Genomic DNA, 19,764 nt, shown 5'->3' with positions numbered 1-19,764 from the left:
CAACATTTAAATGTGAAGGATAACATAACTGCTTCATGAACTGTAGTCTTTAGTGTGAAAATACATATTACATTAAGCAGATTTACATGTGGTCAAGTAGATGGATAATAAAATTTGAAGTTAACAAAAAGTTAGAAATGACTTGCCTCCAAACACAAGTAAAAAAAATTATCCCATAATTATTATCTTACACAATTAGATTAATGGAAATTCAGAGGGTAAACTTCTGCATATTAGAAAACAAGTTCCCTTACCTTAAATTAAATTTAAAAATTAAATTAAAAGGTTACAACCAAAAATTGGCAACTACTAAAGTGTTTACCTCAAGGAGAGCTAGAACTTCCATGTGAGTGGAGTTATCAGCCCACACATCTAACCTCTAGGACGATCCACGAGAAAAGGCGACCATTTTCACGCACTCCCATCACGGAACCCGCAATCATGGTGAAACAGGAAATTGGCACGCATGAAATGTGACCAATAGGTATGTAGGGCTTACCTTCCGATGTTAGTTTAACCAGTCAAATCCTACCTACTCAAACCTACTGGTAATTTCTGCAACTGAGAGTTTCTAGAAAGCTAGATATTGCTCACCGGATACAAAAATGCGGCAAGATCTCCACATTGGCATTACGGGTAGTTCCGAAAGAGTATATTATACCATTTCAAAAATTTGTTCCAGAACAACAAAATGATCAAAACTGAAACAAACATAACACCCAAAACAGTATTGAAGTGTTACAACAAACAAAAGCCAAGTGGGGACTTCGTATTTATGTACTACCTGATTTCGTTACTGGGCAATGCAACCTTATTGTGGTACAGTACAGTACAAGCATGTACTGTATTAGGCCTCATTTACCTTTCCCTGCTGAGATTGTCATACATTTGGTGATGGAAATTTTTACAGGCTACCAGTGAAACAGGTTTTCGCACCTTCGCAGACACTTGCTATGAGCTATCGGCTGAACTGTTTAAACTGAAAATTCACATTATGGGCACTTTATCAACAGGAAAGTCCTACCTTCCCAGGTGAAGGAAGAAGCAATGAAGAAAATGAAGCCGCACAACGTAGTTATAGCGAGTCTCGTCTAGCTTGGGGGAACGAAAATTATTGCCATTTTGTCAACGTTCTTCAACAATTCCAGTTGAGTTATGAAAAGGAAAATAGGGAGAGGAGTTAGGGCTCAAGATCCTCTCTTACACTTAACGATAACATTGAAATTTTACAGTTATGGAAAAGAAATAATAAAAATTACAATAAACAATGAAATAATAAATGTTGCAAAGTTTGGGTTGGGAAGAATTGAGAGAAAGAAGAAGAGCTGCTCGACTAAGTGGTATGTTCCGAGCTGTCAGCGGAGAGATGGCGTGGAATGACATTAGTAGACGAATAAGTTTGAGTGGCGTTTATAAAAGTAGGAAAGATCACAATATGAAGATAACCTTGGAATTCAAGAGGACAAACTGGGGCAAATATTCATTTATAGGAAGGGGAGTTAGGGATTGGAATAACTTACCAAGGGAGACGTTCAATAAATTTCCAATTTCTTTGAAATCATTTAGGAAAAGGCTAGGAAAGCAACAGATAGGGAATCTGCCACCTGGGCAACTGCCCTAAATGCAGATCAGTATTCATTCATTCATTCATTCATTCATTCATTCAATTTAGTGTATGGCAGTGCAGATAATTTTGCTGATACTTTCTAAATAATAAAGTTTTAATGTTTCATTCAGGTATACTTGAATTTTTGCTTGTGGTTAGGCAACCCTTGACATTGGTATGGGAGGGTAGTAATATATAAAGAGCCTTGAAACCATAAAGCCATATAAGCCTAACTGGCTCCTGCCCGCAATTAGTGGAAGGAAGGAACAATGGTTCCAGAAGAGAACTGTTCAGTATGTTGGTAGTTGTCACAAGAGGAAATCCCTCATAAACCTGTGACTGTAGGGTGTCTGCTGTCAGGTAGCAGGCCTATTGTATTATGTTATTAGATCTATCCATTTCAACACCATCGGTGTAATTGGTTAGACAGTTACAATATCCACTGATAACCATTCGCGGATGAAAGAAGTGTGGATGCGGAGCGTATTGGATAATATTTTGGATGTCTGCGCTGGGCTCTAGAGATAGTAATAATAGAATATACAACATAACAATAAGCAGACCCGGCCAACAGCTGGAAACTGTAGATGACGATGATGATGATGATGACAGCATAACAATATAAATGAAGATATGGTAACAATAATAATTATATAATTAACAGTAGTAATAACAAAAGAAGGAAATGCTACTAAAGAAAATACAAAACCAAAAGATGAATTTCATTTCTTCCAATAAAAGGAGATGCAGTAAAAACCTATAACTAGCAAATACATTTCTGATTTTTAAGAAAAATGCTCATTCACACTTCACCCATCATGCAAGTCAGCTGGAAGCATTCAGCAAGTGATTTTGGTAATACATCTTAAATCTCTACGAGAATGCAAATATCTAATGTGAGGATATTCGACAGTCTAGCGGCAGTGACTAGAAAGGAGCAATTGCAGAAAATGTTTTTTCTTCTTCTTTTGCTTCTGGAGGTATTGGTTGTGAACACCTTCCTGCTCTTTAAAGTAATCCAGCCCTAAACTGTTGCATATGAAATTCAGGAAGAACCTAGTGACCCAGCTTGTTGGGAACATGTGAAACACGCAGAACCGGAAAAGGGGCAGGCCATTGACAGAGGAGACACTGCTCATTCATTTCACTCTGAGGCATAGCTCTACACATTTGACTACTGCCACAAAGCCATGGCTTTCCAACAAAATGTGGAGGATTCCTCTCAGTCTTAAAACGTATCAGAAGAATAAGAGCAACAGTATATATCTTAATCACTGATTACTTACGTGGTACACGCTATCAAATTCTTGTCCATCTAACTTTCTTGAACAGTGTATATTCATATGAAATTAATCTCATTTTGGTCCATATTGATGATTTATCACTATCAACAAGGATGGGAAAGTCCACCTGTTCAGTACTGTATATAATATGTTTATATTATTTATTGCATTGGGACAAGTTTCAACCCTTGTATTAGGCCATCTTCAGACTTATTTTATAAATGGAAAAGAGCATTAAATGTAACTTATTACAAGATATTAGAATCATTCCATATTGACGGTTTTCACTTTACAAAGGAAGTTTAATATGTCCTCCTATTCAGTACATGTATTACATATTAAATTTCCTTTGTATTGAATAGGAGGTCATATTAAAAGTCCTTTGTAAAGTTAAATGTAACTTGAAATCACCTAAACCTAATATAACACTATCGGTTTGTCTTGAAGCACTGTTTGTTGTTAACATTTGACCTTCTTGTTCAAATGGTATTGGTTTCTGTAATTCTTTGTCGAGTGGAATTCTTCTGTTTTCACTACTGAAGGAGACTACCAAAAAATACGAAAAAAAAGTATTGAAAAAGAAAAAAAAGATGTACGAGGCTATGTCTGCCATCTTCTGGATCAGGCAGGGGTGGCTGAGGAAAAATCAGTTCTGTTTCAATTAGAGTTGATAGTGGTCTGAGTATTGTTCGTCCCAACAGAGCCTTACATTTCAGGGCCACACAAACTAGGTTTAGTTCTGCATGAACAGTCGGTAAGTATAGTTAATTATGACCTACTCGACACAAAGAACCTCTCCAATGATAGAAGCCTGTACTATGTTCTATAAATGCTTAACATGCCCAAAACATCTAAGTTTATCCCTCTACCTTCTGTCATAAAGTGTTTCCACTCTGATTTCCTTCCTCACATATTTATTTCTTACTCTATCCTTTCTTGTCTTTCCTATCATATATTTTTAAAATCTTAATTTCACTGGCCTGGATTTTATTTTCCTGTCTTTTTGTCAATGTCCAGGTCTCTGCTGCATATGTCAGTATTGGGCAGTAGTATGTCTTATACATCACCTATTTACAATTCATTGGTACTTCCTTCCTCCACGCAAGATTGCTCACACTGTGGTAGAATGCATTTTGCTGTTGATTCCTTTTACTTTTACTCTCCCCTACAATTTCAAGGTTTTGTCCCTTTATTATGGTCATTCCTTTCCCTTCCCTTTCTCCTCTAGTCAACACCATTGTCTTACACTTTTCCATGCTGATTTTCATTCTGTGATTTTCAATAATCTCACTCATATGTCTGGACATTGCTACAACAATTTTTGTACACTGTACACTGACTGACAGTGACAATGCAACACCAAGGAGGAGTGGTTCGAAAGGGATGAAAGTTGGGGAAAAAACAGAGACGGCACGGATGAATAATTGATGTTTATTTCAAACCGATATGCAGGTTACACAATGCGCACGGCATCGACTCAGTAGGATGTAGGACCACCGCGAGCGGCGATGCACGCAGAAACACGTCGACGTACAGAGTCAATAAGAGTGCGGATGGTGTCCTGAGGGATGGTTCTGCATTCTCTGTCAACCATTTGCCACAGTTGGTCGTCCGTACGAGGCTGGGGCAGAGTTTGCAAACGGCGTCCAATGAGATCCCACACGTGTTCGATTGGTGAGAGATCCGGAGAGTACGCTGGCCACGGAAGCATCTGTACACCTCGTAGAGCCTGTTGGGAGATGCGAGCAGTGTGTGGGCGGGCATTATCCTGCTGAAACAGAGCATTGGGCAGCCCCTGAAGGTACGGGAGTGCCACCGGCCGCAGCACATGCTGCACGTAGCGGTGGGCATTTAACGTGCCTTGAATACGCACTAGAGGTGACGTGGAATCATACGCAATAGCGCCCCAAACCATGATGCCGCGTTGTCTAGCGGTAGGGCGCTCCACAGTTACTGCCGGATTCCGGATTTGACCTTTCTCCACGCCGACGCCACACTCGTCTGCGGTGACTATCACTGACAGAACAGAAGCGTGACTCATCGGAGAACACGACGTTCCGCCATTCCCTCATCCAAGTCGCTCTAGCCCGGCACCATGCCAGGCGTGCACGTCTATGCTGTGGAGTCAATTGTAGTCTTCTGAGCGGACGCCGGGAGTGCAGGCCTCCTTCAACCAATCAACGGGAAATTGTTCTGGTCGATATTGGAACAGCCAGGGTGTCTTGCACATGCTGAAGAATGGCGGTTGACGTGGCGTGCGGGGCTGCCACCGCTTGGCGGCGGATGCGCCGATCCTCGCGTGCTGACGTCACTCGGGCTGCGCCTGGACCCCTCGCACGTGCCACATGTCCCTGCGCCAACCATCTTCGCCACAGGCGCTGCACCGTTGACACATCCCTATGGGTATCGGCTGCGATTTGACGAAGCGACCAACCTGCCCTTCTCAGCCCGATCACCATACCCCTCGTAAAGTCGTCTGTCTGCTGGAAATGCCTCCGTTGACGGCGGCCTGGCATTCTTAGCTATACACGTGTCCTGTGGCACACGACAACACGTTCTACAATGACTGTCGGCTGAGAAATCACGGTACGAAGTGGGCCATTCGCCAACGCCGTGTCCCATTTATCGTTCGCTACGTGCGCAGCACAGCGGCGCATTTCACATCATGAGCATACCTCAGTGACGTCAGTCTACCCTGCAATTGGCATAAAGTTCTGACCACTCCTTCTTGGTGTTGCATTTGCTCTGTCAGTCAGTGTATATATATATATATAAGCAAGTCAGTCTGGAGCGATAAATATATAAATTCACAATTAAGTATTTATTTTCCACCTAGTCGATACAATGATTGCTTAAGGCAATTTTAAAGGTCAAAAGTGGTACATGTTTCGTATATTATCAACATCTTCAGCCACATAACACTGTTTAGACGAAAAATATATAAAATTGACAAAGTAATGCTTTAGAGGAAGTGTCCTTAAAATTAACATAAGATTGACAAGATTAAAACAAACAAATAACTCAAGAGAAAATATATAAATTATTTCTACAATAGAAAGCAGTCGTCAAGGAAACACTTGTACAATATTCCATAGAGAAATTGTCCTAATAAATATTCTTTTCTTAATAATTCATGAAAAAAGATCAATTTATAAATTAAAAATTATACAATTTATAAGTAATTATCGAAATGAAGAAATCCTGATATCACAGTGCGGCTCTTATTATTAATGTAGATGAAAATATAACTAATTCCTAGTTGTCAAATCTTATTAAGCCTGCTTTCCTTTGGAACAGTAACTCCTGTCATTCTTTCACAGTTATATTTTCATCTACATTAATAATAAGAGCCGCACTGTGATATCAGGATTTCTTCATTTCGATAATTACTTATAAATTGTATAATTTTTAATTTATAAATTGATCTTTTTTCATGAATTATTAAGAAAAGAATATTTATTAGGACAATTTCTCTATGGAATATTGTACAAGTGTTTCCTTGACGACTGCTTTCTATTGTAGAAATAATTTATATATTTTCTCTTGAGTTATTTGTTTGTTTTAATCTTGTCAATCTTATGTTAATTTTAAGGACACTTCCTCTAAAGCATTACTTTGTCAATTTTATATATTTTTCGTCTAAACAGTGTTATGTGGCTGAAGATGTTGATAATATACGAAACATGTACCACTTTTGACCTTTAAAATTGCCTTAAGCAATCATTGTATCGACTAGGTGGAAAATAAATACTTAATTGTGAATCTATTGAAGTGCGATACGGACCATGAAACTGATTTTATGTAAATATATAAATATTTAAAAATGAAAAAACATGAATTAATAAGGTGCTTCCAGAAATCTCTGAAATTTGAAACTTGGTACGGGAGAAGCTGATGACCTCAGGATCCCTAGAAAAATCTAAAATTCTCAAAATTCCCTGACTGTGCAGACATTCCTTTTGAGGTATTTGTTGGGTAAATGGTAAGTCGTATCACAAAACGGATGGCACAACCTCCGTTCAATTCGGAGTGATCTACAACTTTGGTCCTATGACTTTTTGTCGTATCTCTCTCCCTTATACGTTAGATTTGCCCGTATTTCTGGATTGTTCGTAAATTTGGTGAATTTTACAAGTGTATTTCATTGTTTGACACACTTATAGGAACGATAGGATCATCAAGTTGGGTGCAGACTTTGGCACGATCAAAGGCCATATGTGGACCAAATTTCATGATTCTAGCTTATACATCAGTATGCAAAAAGTAATGTAAAACATTAAAAACGTACCCAGATTTCACCCTATTCAAATTTTTGAACTCAATTTACCCCCTAAATGTGGGAGATACGAGGAAATGGTTTAGAAACAAACATGCAGAGCGAAAAATGAGGCGTCTGATGGCGCACGCCGTTTGTTAATATCATTCACCGTTTAGGAGTTATGAATTTCGAAGTGGAGGCCTGCACTTTTCAACATGCTCATGCTTATCCGTCATCTATATAAATAAAATCGTAACAACCGTGTGTCTGTACATTGAGTATTTTGGCAAAATTTCCGTACACTTATCCGTTTCAGGTTTAATAATGACCATCTGCATAATTTTTAGCTTTGGTGTCTGTCTGTCTGTCTGTCTGTCTGTCTGTCTGTCTGTCTGTCTGTCTGTCTGTCTGTCTGTCTGTCTGTCTGTCTGTCTGTCTGTCTGTCTGTCTGTCTGTCTGTCTGTCTGTCTGTCTGTCTGTCTGTCCTTCTATAACTTGAAAACTAGTGGATATATTTCCACCAAACTTCATATTTAGAATCCACCTGTCCTTGGGTAGGTTTTAGGACAAATATTGTTTCTAAATCCCTGAACTGTCTGGGGGTTTATACGAAACCGAAACCGTGATTTTGCACTCCCACCAAGTATACACAACCAAACTTAATGGAAATCTTCCTGTCTTAATGAAAATTAATTTCTAAACCTTTTCCCGCATGTGCATAATTTCGATAACAGGATTAATAAGGGAGATATCGTTAACAGACCGTTTTTCGGTACAAGTCCCACCGGACTTAACGCAAGAGCGGGTGCATGAAAAGCGTATTTCTTACAACTTGAAAACTACTGAAGATATTTGAACCAAACTTTATATTTAGCGACCACCTGTCCAAGGGTAAGTTTATTTGGTGTCTGTTTGCCTGTTTGCCTGTTTGTCTGTCTTTCTATAACTTGAAAACTACTGGAAACATTTCCACCAAACGTCATATTTAGAATCCACCTGTCCTTGGGTAGGTTTTAGGGTAAATATTATTTCTAAATCCCTGAATTGAGTTGGGGTTCATACGAAACCGAAACCGTGATTTTGCACTCCCTCAAAATATACACAACCAAACTTAATGGAAATCTACCTGCCTTGGTGGAAATGAATTTCTAAATTTTTTTCTCATGTGCATAATTTCGATAGCAGGATTAATAAGGGAGATATCATTAACGGATCGTTTTTCGGTACAAGTCCTACTGGACTTAACGCAAGAGCGGGTGCGTGTCAAGCGTATTTCTTACAACTTGAAAACTACTGAAGATATTTGAACCAAACATTATATTTAGCATCCAGCTGTCCAAGGGTAGGTTTTAAGGTCAATAACATTTCAAATTCAGGGAATGGACTGGGGTTTTATAGGGAACCAAAATGGTGATTTCACTCTCCCACAATATATAAAGTACAAGACCAACCTGACTGGAAATCGACCAAACTTGATGGAAATCCAATTTTAATTTTTTTATCTCTTGTGCCTTTTTTCAACAGGAGGATTAATAAGGGAGATATAATGAAAGGTCGGTTTCTCAGGCTAATTTCAGCGGACATAGCCCAAAAGGTGTTGTACGTAAAGCAGATTCCTCATTTTTCTATATAAATCAAATCGTAACGACCGTGTGTCTGTGCATTGACTACCAGTATTTTGTTGAAATTTTCTTACAGCTTTCCGTTTAAGGGCTAATAATGACCATCTGCATAATTTTTTAGCTATAGTTTCCTGAAAGCCCTAAATTTTACCCCACCGGGCGAGTTGGCCGCGCGCGTAGAGGCGCGTGGCTGTGAGCTTGCATCCGGGAGATAGTAGGTTCGAATCCCACTATCGGCAGCCCTGTAGATGGTTTTCCGTGGTTTCCCATTTTCACACCAGGCAAATGCTGGGGCTGTACCTTAATTAAGGCCACGGCCGCTTCCTTCCAACTCCTAGGCCTTTCCTATCCCTTCGTCGCCATAAGACCTATCTGTGTCGGTGCGACGTAAAGCCCCTAGCAAAAAAAAAAAAAAAAAAAAAATTTACCCCCGTCGGCCAAAATCAAGATTGCCTCACAATCTGTCACACGAGGTGGAAAATTGAAATTAAGCAAAATTATACTTTTTAGTTGGTAACCTATGGAAAAGTTCCAAGATTGTTAAATTTTTCACTTCTTATGCCGAAGAATATTGAAATATGGAGGCAATTTAATTACGGTGCAGGCCTTCATTTGGAGGTATTTCGCGACTAAACGGTAAGTCCTATCACAAAACGGATGGCACAATCTCCGTTCAATTTGGAATGATCTACAACTTTGGTCCTGTGACATTTTGTCCCCCCTCTCTCTCTCTCTCTCTCTCTCTCTCTCTCTCTCTCTCTGTAGTATATTAGTTATAATTGTTTAATACTTAGAAATATCTGCTAACGCGATTCATTTTTTTCCAATTTTCTACTCATTTATTTTTCTCACTTCATCCCATAATTTCTAAATCCTGAAGTTATTTTATATTTGTATAGGCTACTAAAATCATCGTACTTCTTTGTACAATTTGCTATTGAACTATTGAACCCTTTGTACCATATTGTACACATGACAAGTAATGAGTGTGTCTTATCTGATTTACTATACGATGTTAGTGTGAGAAACACAAGAAATCTTAAGGTCATTCATATCAATTCTCAGTCTCTTGTCGACTCCTCCCATATATCTGAGTTCCGGCACATTTTTGGCAAGAGTTCGTTTGATATTATCGCAGTCAGTGAAACATCTCTTAAACCTTCAGTACCAGATTCTGCCATCTGTCTCGATGGGTATAATATTTTCCGTAACGACAGATTAAACAGAGCCGCTGGTGGTGTTGCAGTTTATTTGAAGAATAGCATAAAATGTAGTGTACTTAGTAAATCTCCTGGAGAGTACAGTAAGAAACCTGAGTACATAATCCTTGATATAGCCCTTTCAGATACTAAAATTCTTTTCGCTTGTATATATCATCCACCAAAAGTAGGGTTCATGGATACATTCCTGAATGATATGTATTCTCATGTTATGAATTATAAATATATATTCGTTGTGGGCGATGTTAATGCTCGGTTCGGAACTGGGGCGTTTGAAAGCGGAAAAATACGTGATGTGCTCAACGCTTGTAACCTCGACTGCCTTCCATTCAATCCAACCTTTCATACTGCCACTTCCGATAGCACTCTCGACATAATCTCATCGAACTGCAATGAGTTGGTAGTAGAATACGGACAGGAACCAGCTGCCGGTTTTTCTGGTCATGACTTGCTGTATGCTGTATTCACTTTATCCACGCCAAAACAAATTCTTAAAACTATTCTTGTTCGAGACTTCAGTAAATTTGACGTGAACAATTTTCGTGCTGACGCTGAATTACTACCCTGGTATATGTTTTTTCAGTCTAATGACGTAGATCAAAAAGTATCTCTCTTCAACAGCTTTGTACTTTTACTCTATGACAAGCATGCGCCACAAAAAAGAATTCTCGTAAAACACCGGTCATCACCATGGTTCAATAAGCATATTAAGGAATTGATAAACAAACGGGACAGAGCTAGGAAGAAATTTATTAAAACTAAACTTCCAGATGATTACGAGCAATTCAGGATCTTCCGTAATTGTAAGAGCACCTCAGCTTCTTGGCGTGCTGCAAAATCTCTTGGTATTGAAGTCAGTCACTCTCTAGATAGCCAGATGCCTGTTACTCCATCTGAATTAAGTGAATATTATATGACATCAGTCTCTAACTCCAACTCTCCGAAAGTATCAGAGACTGCCAAACATTATAGACATCTCACTCCAAGTAACAGAAATAAATTCTATTTCATGTACGTACACCCTTCACAGGTAGAAAAAGCAGTCAGATCAATACGAACTAAAGCTAAAGGTCCAGATAATATTCCAATATCCATGATTTCTACCTGCATGGACATATTTCTTCCTGCCCTTGTGCACTTATTTAACTTCTCTCTACAGAATGGAGTTTATCCCTCAGAGTTGAAGCGTGCCAATGTACGTCCTGTGCCCAAAAAGAGAATACCAACAGTCGGTAGTGATTTTAGGCCTATCAACATCCTCTGTGCACTTAGTAAGGCACTAGAAAAAATTGTTCATGAGCAGATATGTGAATATTTGTCTAAATACAACATTCTAAATCCCTACCAATCTGGCTTCAAAAAGGGCCATAGTACTACTACTGCTCTTCTGAAGGTTACAGATGATATACGCGCGGCCACCGATAAGAGGCAGCTTACTATCTTATGTCTCTTTGATTTCTCTAAGGCATTTGACTCTGTTAATCATGAGTTGTTTCTTGCTAAGCTGAAGTCAATTGGCTTCTCCCAGAGTGCTCTGTCATGGTTTGAATCATATCTGTCAAATAGATCACAAAGAGTCACGTTCGTTGACGGTCGATTCTCTAGCTGGGAATCAGTAAACTGTGGCGTACCACAAGGATCAGTCCTCGGTCCTTTATGTTTTTCTCTTTATATTAATGACATATCTGAAGTCTTTAAAAGCAGTAGCTTTCACATGTATGCGGATGACTTACAAGCTTACTTCCACTTTTGTCCCACTAACGCATCTTCTTCTATAACGCATTTTAACCATGACATCTCTCGATTGATTGAATGGAGCGCAAATCATAACCTCCAATTAAATGTGGCTAAGACCCAGCTTATTTGCATAGGTTACACAAAACTCCTGAAAACTGTTTACCTCAAATCCCTCCCAGCAATAAAAATTCTAGAGACAGATATTCATTATAGTGACACCGTTAACAATCTAGGTCTAATTTTCGACAGAACCTTATCCTGGTCTGATCATACGTCAAATGTAATCCGAAAAGTTGTGTCATCCATGCATATTTTGAAACGTAACGTGTCATGTACACCACTTTCATGCGAAAACTACTTGTTCAAAGTCTTATATTTCCAATAATTGACTATGGTTCAGTCGTATACAACGACTTATCTGAAACTTTGAACATAAAACTACAGAGGGTACAAAACGCACGTGTTCGTTACGTTACAAATGCCAGGCGTGATGAACACATAACACCCTATTACATACAGCTACAATGGTTGAAACTCCATGAACGTCGGGAAATCTCAGTAGCTGTTGCTACGCAGAAAATTCTCAAACTGAAGACACCATCCTACCTGTATAATGCATTTAAACCTATGGAGTCGGTACATAACAGAGGTAATAGGTTTACACAAACCACCCTTCAAATTCCCCTTCATTGTACCAATAAATTTATCAAATCCTTTGTTTGCACTGCATCACGTATCTTTAACGTCTTTAATCTTCACCGTTTCGCAAGTAACACTAACTGTACCCAACTAAAGCAGTTCTTAACATCTATCTTTCTGGAGGAGTACGCAAGAGGCTGAGATCAGGCATTCTTGTGTCGAACAATCAGGAATATGTATATTTCGAAGAAAATTGTTTCTCTGCTTTAGCTTTATATTCTTTAAACCCATGTAGTCCAAAATAACAGAAGAGCTTAATGATTTACTTTCTTACTTATTATATAATGTATGTCTTAACCTTACTGGATTTGGTATCTGTATTTTCATTTTTTTTAAGTTTCTTGTTTAGTTTAATACTTTAATATTATAAAAATGTAGTTACTGTTTTCATAAATCTGCATTGTATTATAAGAAGACGGTACATAAAGGGGCTTTTCAGTCTCAGTGGCATGTAAATCATGATCAATAAATTCAATTCAATTCTCTCTCTCTCTCTCTCTCTCTCTCTCTCTCTCAAGATTGCCTCTCATACAGTAGGGTAGATTTGGCTGTATACTTTGATTGAGCGTAAATTTTGTGCTTTTTACACATATTTTACTTAGTTTGACATACTCATAGGAAAGATAGAGTTATCGAATTTGACACGCACATTGACACGACCAATGGCTATATGCGAATCAAGTTTCATGACTCTGGCTTCCATATAAGTATGTGAAAAATAATGTAAAATGTTAAAAATGTATCCAAATTTCACCCCATTCAAATATCGTAACTCATTGAACCCATAAATGTGGCAGACACGAGAAAATACTTTTAGACCAAACATGTAGAGTGATAAAACGGACGTCTGAGGATGCAAACCGTTTGTTGGTATGATCTACTGTTTAGGAGCAGTAAATCTCGAAATGAAGATTTGCACTTACAAACGTGCCCATGCTTATCTGTCATCTATATAAATATAATCGTAACGACTGTGTGTGCCTGTATATTGACTGTTTTGGTGAAATTTTCGTTCAGTTACCCATTTGAGGGGTAATAATGACCATCTGCGTAGTTTTAGTGTAGTTTCCTGAAAGTCATTTTTACCCCCCTCACCCAAAATCCAGATTGCGGCATAATCTGCCAGACGAGCAAGAAAATGGAAATTTGGAAACGTTATACGTTTTAGCCTGTAACGGACGGAAAACTTCCAAGATCTTTAAATTTTCCACTTTTTATCCCTGAAGAATATCGAAATATGGAGGCAATTTTAATTATGGTGCATAGTGCAGATCTTTGTTTCGAGGTATTTCGTGGGATAAACGGAATATCCTATCACATAACGGATGGCACAATCTCCATTCGATTTGGAGTGATCTTCAACCTTGGTCTTATGACTGTTTGTCGTATCTGTATCCTTTATTCGTTAGATTCGTCTTTATTTCTTGATTTTAAGTAAATATAGAATTTTTACATGCATAATTCATACTTTCAATCACTTACAGGAAAGATAGAATAATCAAACTCTACACGAACATTGCCCCACCCAGTACCCATATGTGAGCCAAATGCTATGTCACATAATTATCCGAAAAGTAATGCAATGTAAGGTAATCTTACACAAATTTCACCCTATTTACCGTTTCTAACTCAATCTGACCCATGAATAGATGAGATGTGAGAAAATATCATAGGACCAGCCATTTAGGCCACTAAATATTGCGTCTTATGGTACAATCCTTTGTCGATATGACGTACCGTTGAGCATAAGTTAATCTGTAAATGAAGGTCTGTAATATTGTAAACATGCATATTCTTTCGTTTGTCGATCTATATACTGTATATTCGTTGATGTCGATTTGTAGCAATCGAGAAAGGGTGTGTCTGCTATTGTAATCAGTACTCCCCACACCGACTTTGACTGACAGTAAGAATGGGGTCCTTCTCCAACTCCTGTGTAGACATTAGTAAGTTGAACGATTCACTTCTCGATTTGACTTGCAGAAGGCAAGGGAGCATGCAGTTTTGTTCAAAACTCCCCTACCCGATTGTGTTTGGCTGTAGGCCAGGGTGCCCGTCGTTATATACAAATGTACCCATCTAAAATGTGACTAGCATTAGGCATAGTGATCAGCTATTTTAATGGAAATTCACCAACTCTGTCTGACTGGCAGTAAGCTGCATAACTCCATTTTGAATGGTAGTAGGGAAGTTGCCTGCCATTATAATAAAAACTTCTCAACTGTAGCCTAATCTGTCTGGAAGTAGGAAATGGGGTCTGCCATTGTAACGAAATCTCCCCAAATCAATTGTGACCACGCAGTAGGCAGTGGAGCCTGCAATTATACTGTAAACTTCCCAACTCAATTGTGAATGGCAGTAGACAAGTGAGCTTGCCATTGCCTACATTTTACATTGGAAACAACGTATGGAGACCTCCCCATGCTATTTCTCGGATAACCCTAAGAGACATGCAATTTTAAAACAATCTTATTTACTGCACGCTCAGTATTTACTTCGATATCCGTGTACAATGTAGAATACCGTAGCGAAGCACGAGTACATTTGCTAATAGTACAATATAAAATTATTGTATAATAATCTATTATGGCATAAGCATTATTGTATGTTATTGTGAAGGTAAAATTATTGCATGATTGGCAATGCTAGTATTGGATAATGAATTGATTCAATAAAATATTAATGTATGATTTATTCCATACATTTATACTTTTCTATTGTAATTTTGTATATTTATGTTGTGATTGTGTTAACATTGTAATAGTATTGATCAGTCAGCAAAGGCGCCAAGAATGATGGAGTGGGTATAAGGAATAGTAGGAATAATGGTTACTCTATGTGATAGGAAATTCTAAATTAGCAATGTTTACTAACCATGTAAGCTCTTCTGCATGCATTTAGGACTGTAGCTCTACAGTACTGAGAAGTATGATTTCAGAATGTTTCAAATATCGGATACCTTTTGGTGGGGGTGACTAAATAGAAGTGAGTTGTATTGTGGTTCATTACATTGAGCAAGTTGGCTGTGCGGTTCAGGCACTTTAAAGTTAGCTTGCATCAGATGATGTTGGGTTCGAACACCTACTGTCCGCAACCCCAATGGTAGTTTTCTATGGTTTCCAATTTTCATATCAGGCAAATGTTGGGGCAGTCCCTTAATTAAGGCCACGGTTGCTCCCTTCTCAGTCATAACCCTGTCCTATCCCATTGTCGCCATAAGATCTGTCCGAGTCTGTGTAACATAAAACTCGGTAACAAAATGTTGTAGCGATATGACATCTTGAGCTGATTTCTCTGTTGTTTTTTTTTCTGATTTTCATGCCATCTGGTTATTTCTTTCCTGCTGTGTCATACAAGTATTGTGTATACAGGTAAAATACTATATTATAACTTTTAATTGTGTTACAGGGTGGTGGTTTTGGAGAGTCATCTTTGTCAGGAGGTCTCAAGAGGAGGTACACTTTGTGAGGATGGAGCAGATCTCTATATTCTTGCTGGTCATGAGGCCAGCTACTGAATGCACTGTAAACATCGCCATTTCACCTCTTATCTAGGAGATTCCCTTCAGCCTTCTGTTCTTTGTTGTGTTACAGTTCGGATAAGAGGCATAGACATCATGAGATGGTTGTATATACTTTTGAAACTGTTGTATATTGTATAAATACTAAACTCCCACACATGCTAGTCGAGAAGGTTTTGTACTTCACAGCAACCAAGTGTGAGTGAATGAAACCTCAGTTCTGTGTATGAATACTGCCTTGTGAAGAAGACACTGTACATAGTGATGCCGGATGTTCTTCCTGCAGCATATCATCATTAATTGGGGCTGTTGGAGATGTGTGTACTTGATCAGAATCCAGAAACCCTAACTCTTCCAATTTAAAAAGTAAATCCACAAAAGAGTTCTAACTCTAATTATTTAATTATTTTAGAGTCTATAGTCATTTCACTACCAGTATACGTACATGTATTTTTTGAGGGTTTATAATGTTACTCTTTTTTACAAACAGAATGGAAGTTAGAAAATTTAGTTTTAAATTCTATGAATAGTAAATGCCTAGTTGTTTAGGTATTTCTCAAGAGAATGTAGATTAATCTTTCCAGATTTAAAAATGTTTCTTTTTTATATCCTCTTAGCAAGTAAAAAAAATTATAACGTAAGGATTTCCTTGTAGCATTGCTTCCATAGTCGGAACAATACTTCATTGACAGTCATTTGGTTATGTTTGGTAATATTTCACTGCCAACTTGTACTTCAGAAATGCTGAAGATGTGTATAAAGCAGAAGACTGACCTTGTTTTTCACAGCTAGTCAGAGTAAGTGTGGATGCTCGGCAAAGAGACTGCAACCAACATTTTTTGGCATTTTATTGTAAGTTACTTTTTTTCTTTCTACATGTTGTGCAGTTAGCAAAGAAGATTGAGAATCAACTACCTGCAGGAACAGGTTTTGACAAGTTCTTTTTTTTTTTTTTTAAAGTAATCTTCTAGTAAGAGAAGCTTAAAATGTCAATAGATTATATAAACATTTGGAGATAAATTACTTGATTGAAAGTATAGGTTGTGCATCAATTATTTTATGTATTATGGGAATATTTTATTCTGTTTCTGAAGAAATAGTGGTAACAACAGTCTGGTTCACTTATTGTGTAGTTGAACAGCATAATACTAAGCGCCTGTTAGGGAAGCAAGTTAGTAAGATTTAATATACAGTGGAATTTCAACCTATTGTTTTGATATTACATGGAAAACATGTCTTTAGAAAGAGAAAAGCGATAGATTTAATTATTCTTAAAAAGACATGAATTCATGTTAATTAACTAATGTATTATTATATACTTTAATTATTTACTTATTTTACATTATTTTGATATTAAAACTGTTTTTTAATAATCATTACTTGTTTGATATGGAACACGAAGCATCGTAAATATTTTAAAGATGTTACGTTGTCTGCTTCTAACATCATTTTAAACGTAAATCATTCTAAGCTAAAGCTCCAAGCCTCTCAGATGTGCATATGACTTGACAATCTCTCATTTTAGGTGCAAAGAAAATTTTACGAGTGGTTTAAATGAACATCTTGAATTGGTGAACGTAGGGGTTGTACCTTTCCACTGTGTTGTACCTGCAAAACAATAAAATTCTACTGCAGTGGCAATGAAAGTACTATGTTTCCAATAAAATAGAGCAGAATATGGGCTGAAATAATGTTCTAAGTGAGTTTTGCAAGATGATGCTGCATATAAAAGTTAGGAAATAAATCTTCAGCAAGGCATCATTTTAGCCAATGGGAATTTCTGGTTTCCAGTGTGGCTGGTAGAGGTCAAATATTAAACATGTAGAAGTGCCATCTACCTGCTAACATTAGGGAACTGTTAACAACTGGTATATAAAAAACAAATGACCAACTAATATACTATTGGCTGTAATATTAAGAAATCATGAAATTTATATTTCGTGTTAAATGTTGAGAATAACCTGGTAGTACCATTACATTTGGATTTAAAATTTCTCATGCCATTATTTATAGTTGACTGTTACAATTATGGACTCATCTGAGCTATCAAGTAATGGTTTTTTTAAAAATGAGATCACAGTTCACTAGGTCAGTTATGACATGTAGTTAAATTACTTTTCTTTCTTGGTTTGTTGTTTCTTAAAGTAGTGTATTCTGTGCAGCTTAGCAATAATGTTTGTTAATGGATTGTGTCAAAATATAAGACTACAGGAAAGTTATCATAATATAAAAGTGCCGATTGAAAATACAAGGACCAGTGTTGTTTACCTTTTGGTTTGGCATCATATAGTGTTGTATATTGCTCTGAATACCTTCACCTATAATTCTCTTTACTCATCAATCTTTAAATTAAATTTAAGTTTTTCATCCAAGGAGAAATTGTTCATTATTGATTAAATGAATTGTATAATTCTTTATAAACTTGGATATTTCTGTGGTATACCTCCTCAGAGGTATCCTGTGATCTATAGAACAGATAATATCTTAGAAAATTAAAACACTTCAGGCAATTCATACCCCTTTAGTTCAAAATGTTAGATGATTTTGGTGTTATGTTTAATATCTCCTTGTTGCAGATAGAATTGTCCCCAGAATTGTTGCATATTATTTTCTTTCCTTCAAGAAAAAAGTAGCCCTTGGGTAAACATTTTGGAGTATTCTGATAGAATTTGTGGTAAGATACATGACAAATTATTTTTTAACAATTTATATAGTGGAAACATATTCAAAATAATAGCATCCCAATTTACAGAAACAAAATAAATATAATCCCAAAATGGCATTTTACGTGTAAGAAAATCATGAATGTCTATGATGTAACATATGTTCTTTATCTATCTTTGGTGGGTAAATGAAGTCTCTGTCAGTGATCTAAAATGTTTTTCTGTATAAGAATGACAAAATGTTCTCCCTTGTTATATTTTATATAAATTACATCATTATCTGAAAACATATCATATACTATTTTTTCTTCTTCAAACATACATTTAGTTCTGTCAAGTAAATAACAGTTTTCACTGTTGCAAGTTGCATTTGTAACATGTGAAACTATTTTCTTGAAAATAATGTCGAAGGTTGAGGTTGACTGAGATGCAAGAATAATGTTGCAACAAGAAAGGTAGAATAATTGTTGGTGTAAACTACATTTTGTAGAGAGCTTCTGATTTTACAAAGTGTTTGCTTTTTTATACACTTACTAAATACCAACTGGATTTGTTGTTTAATTTGTGATCAGTTATAACAATCATAGATTGGATATTGATCAGTCAGTATTATAGTATAATTGAAGATGTTTCTTTATCACATTGCTTTTCTGATGAGTTGTAAAGTAAGCATTGCTTTCATTTTCCTTAGTCAATTCTTCGGACCATTTTGAATTTACTGCTTGGTATTATTTTCCTCAGTAACTATAAGCAAAGCACGGACCTTTCATAGTGGCTTTAATAACTAAGGATTTTTCTTTAAAAGGAAGTAAGAACCACCATTAATTAATAATAATGTTATAATTACACAAACCACAAAGTTGTTAGCTTTTCTACTGTACTTTCTTGTAACATAAGACTCTTATCAACATTCGTGTTTGAGCCAAAAAACAAAATCTGAATACACAGTATGATATTATCATTAGAATTAACAAGTTATTGTTTAATATAGAATGCTAGGGTGGATAAAATATTCAGAGAGCTACGAAGAACTTAAGGTGTCTTATATGCTTAGTACTGTGTGGACATAAAGAAATATCGCAGCTGGAGTGCCATGACAGAAACAAGGAAAATGCTGATAAAATAACTGACTGCATTTCCAAAGTGAGGAAGTAAT

General features: G+C 37.0%; 1 protein-coding gene across 1 annotated transcript in view; it reads left to right on the top strand.

Annotated features, from left to right (window-relative positions):
- The window catches only part of hppy (MAP4K3-like protein hppy), a 385,487-nt gene extending 366,576 nt beyond the window's left edge, over positions 1–18,911 (top strand). Inside the window, exon 24 of the mRNA XM_067151579.2 lies at positions 15,834–18,911. Within this exon, the coding sequence (XP_067007680.1) occupies positions 15,834–15,942 (109 nt within the window). The 3' untranslated portion in view covers positions 15,943–18,911. The remainder of the gene's footprint in view (positions 1–15,833) is intronic.
- Positions 18,912–19,764: the final 853 nt, after the last annotated feature.

This window comes from Anabrus simplex, chromosome 7 (assembly GCF_040414725.1).
Source record: "Anabrus simplex isolate iqAnaSimp1 chromosome 7, ASM4041472v1, whole genome shotgun sequence".
Taxonomy (NCBI): Eukaryota; Metazoa; Arthropoda; class Insecta; order Orthoptera; family Tettigoniidae; genus Anabrus; species Anabrus simplex.
Note: the sequence above shows the minus strand (reverse complement) of the source record. Positions and strands in the feature narration are given on the sequence as shown.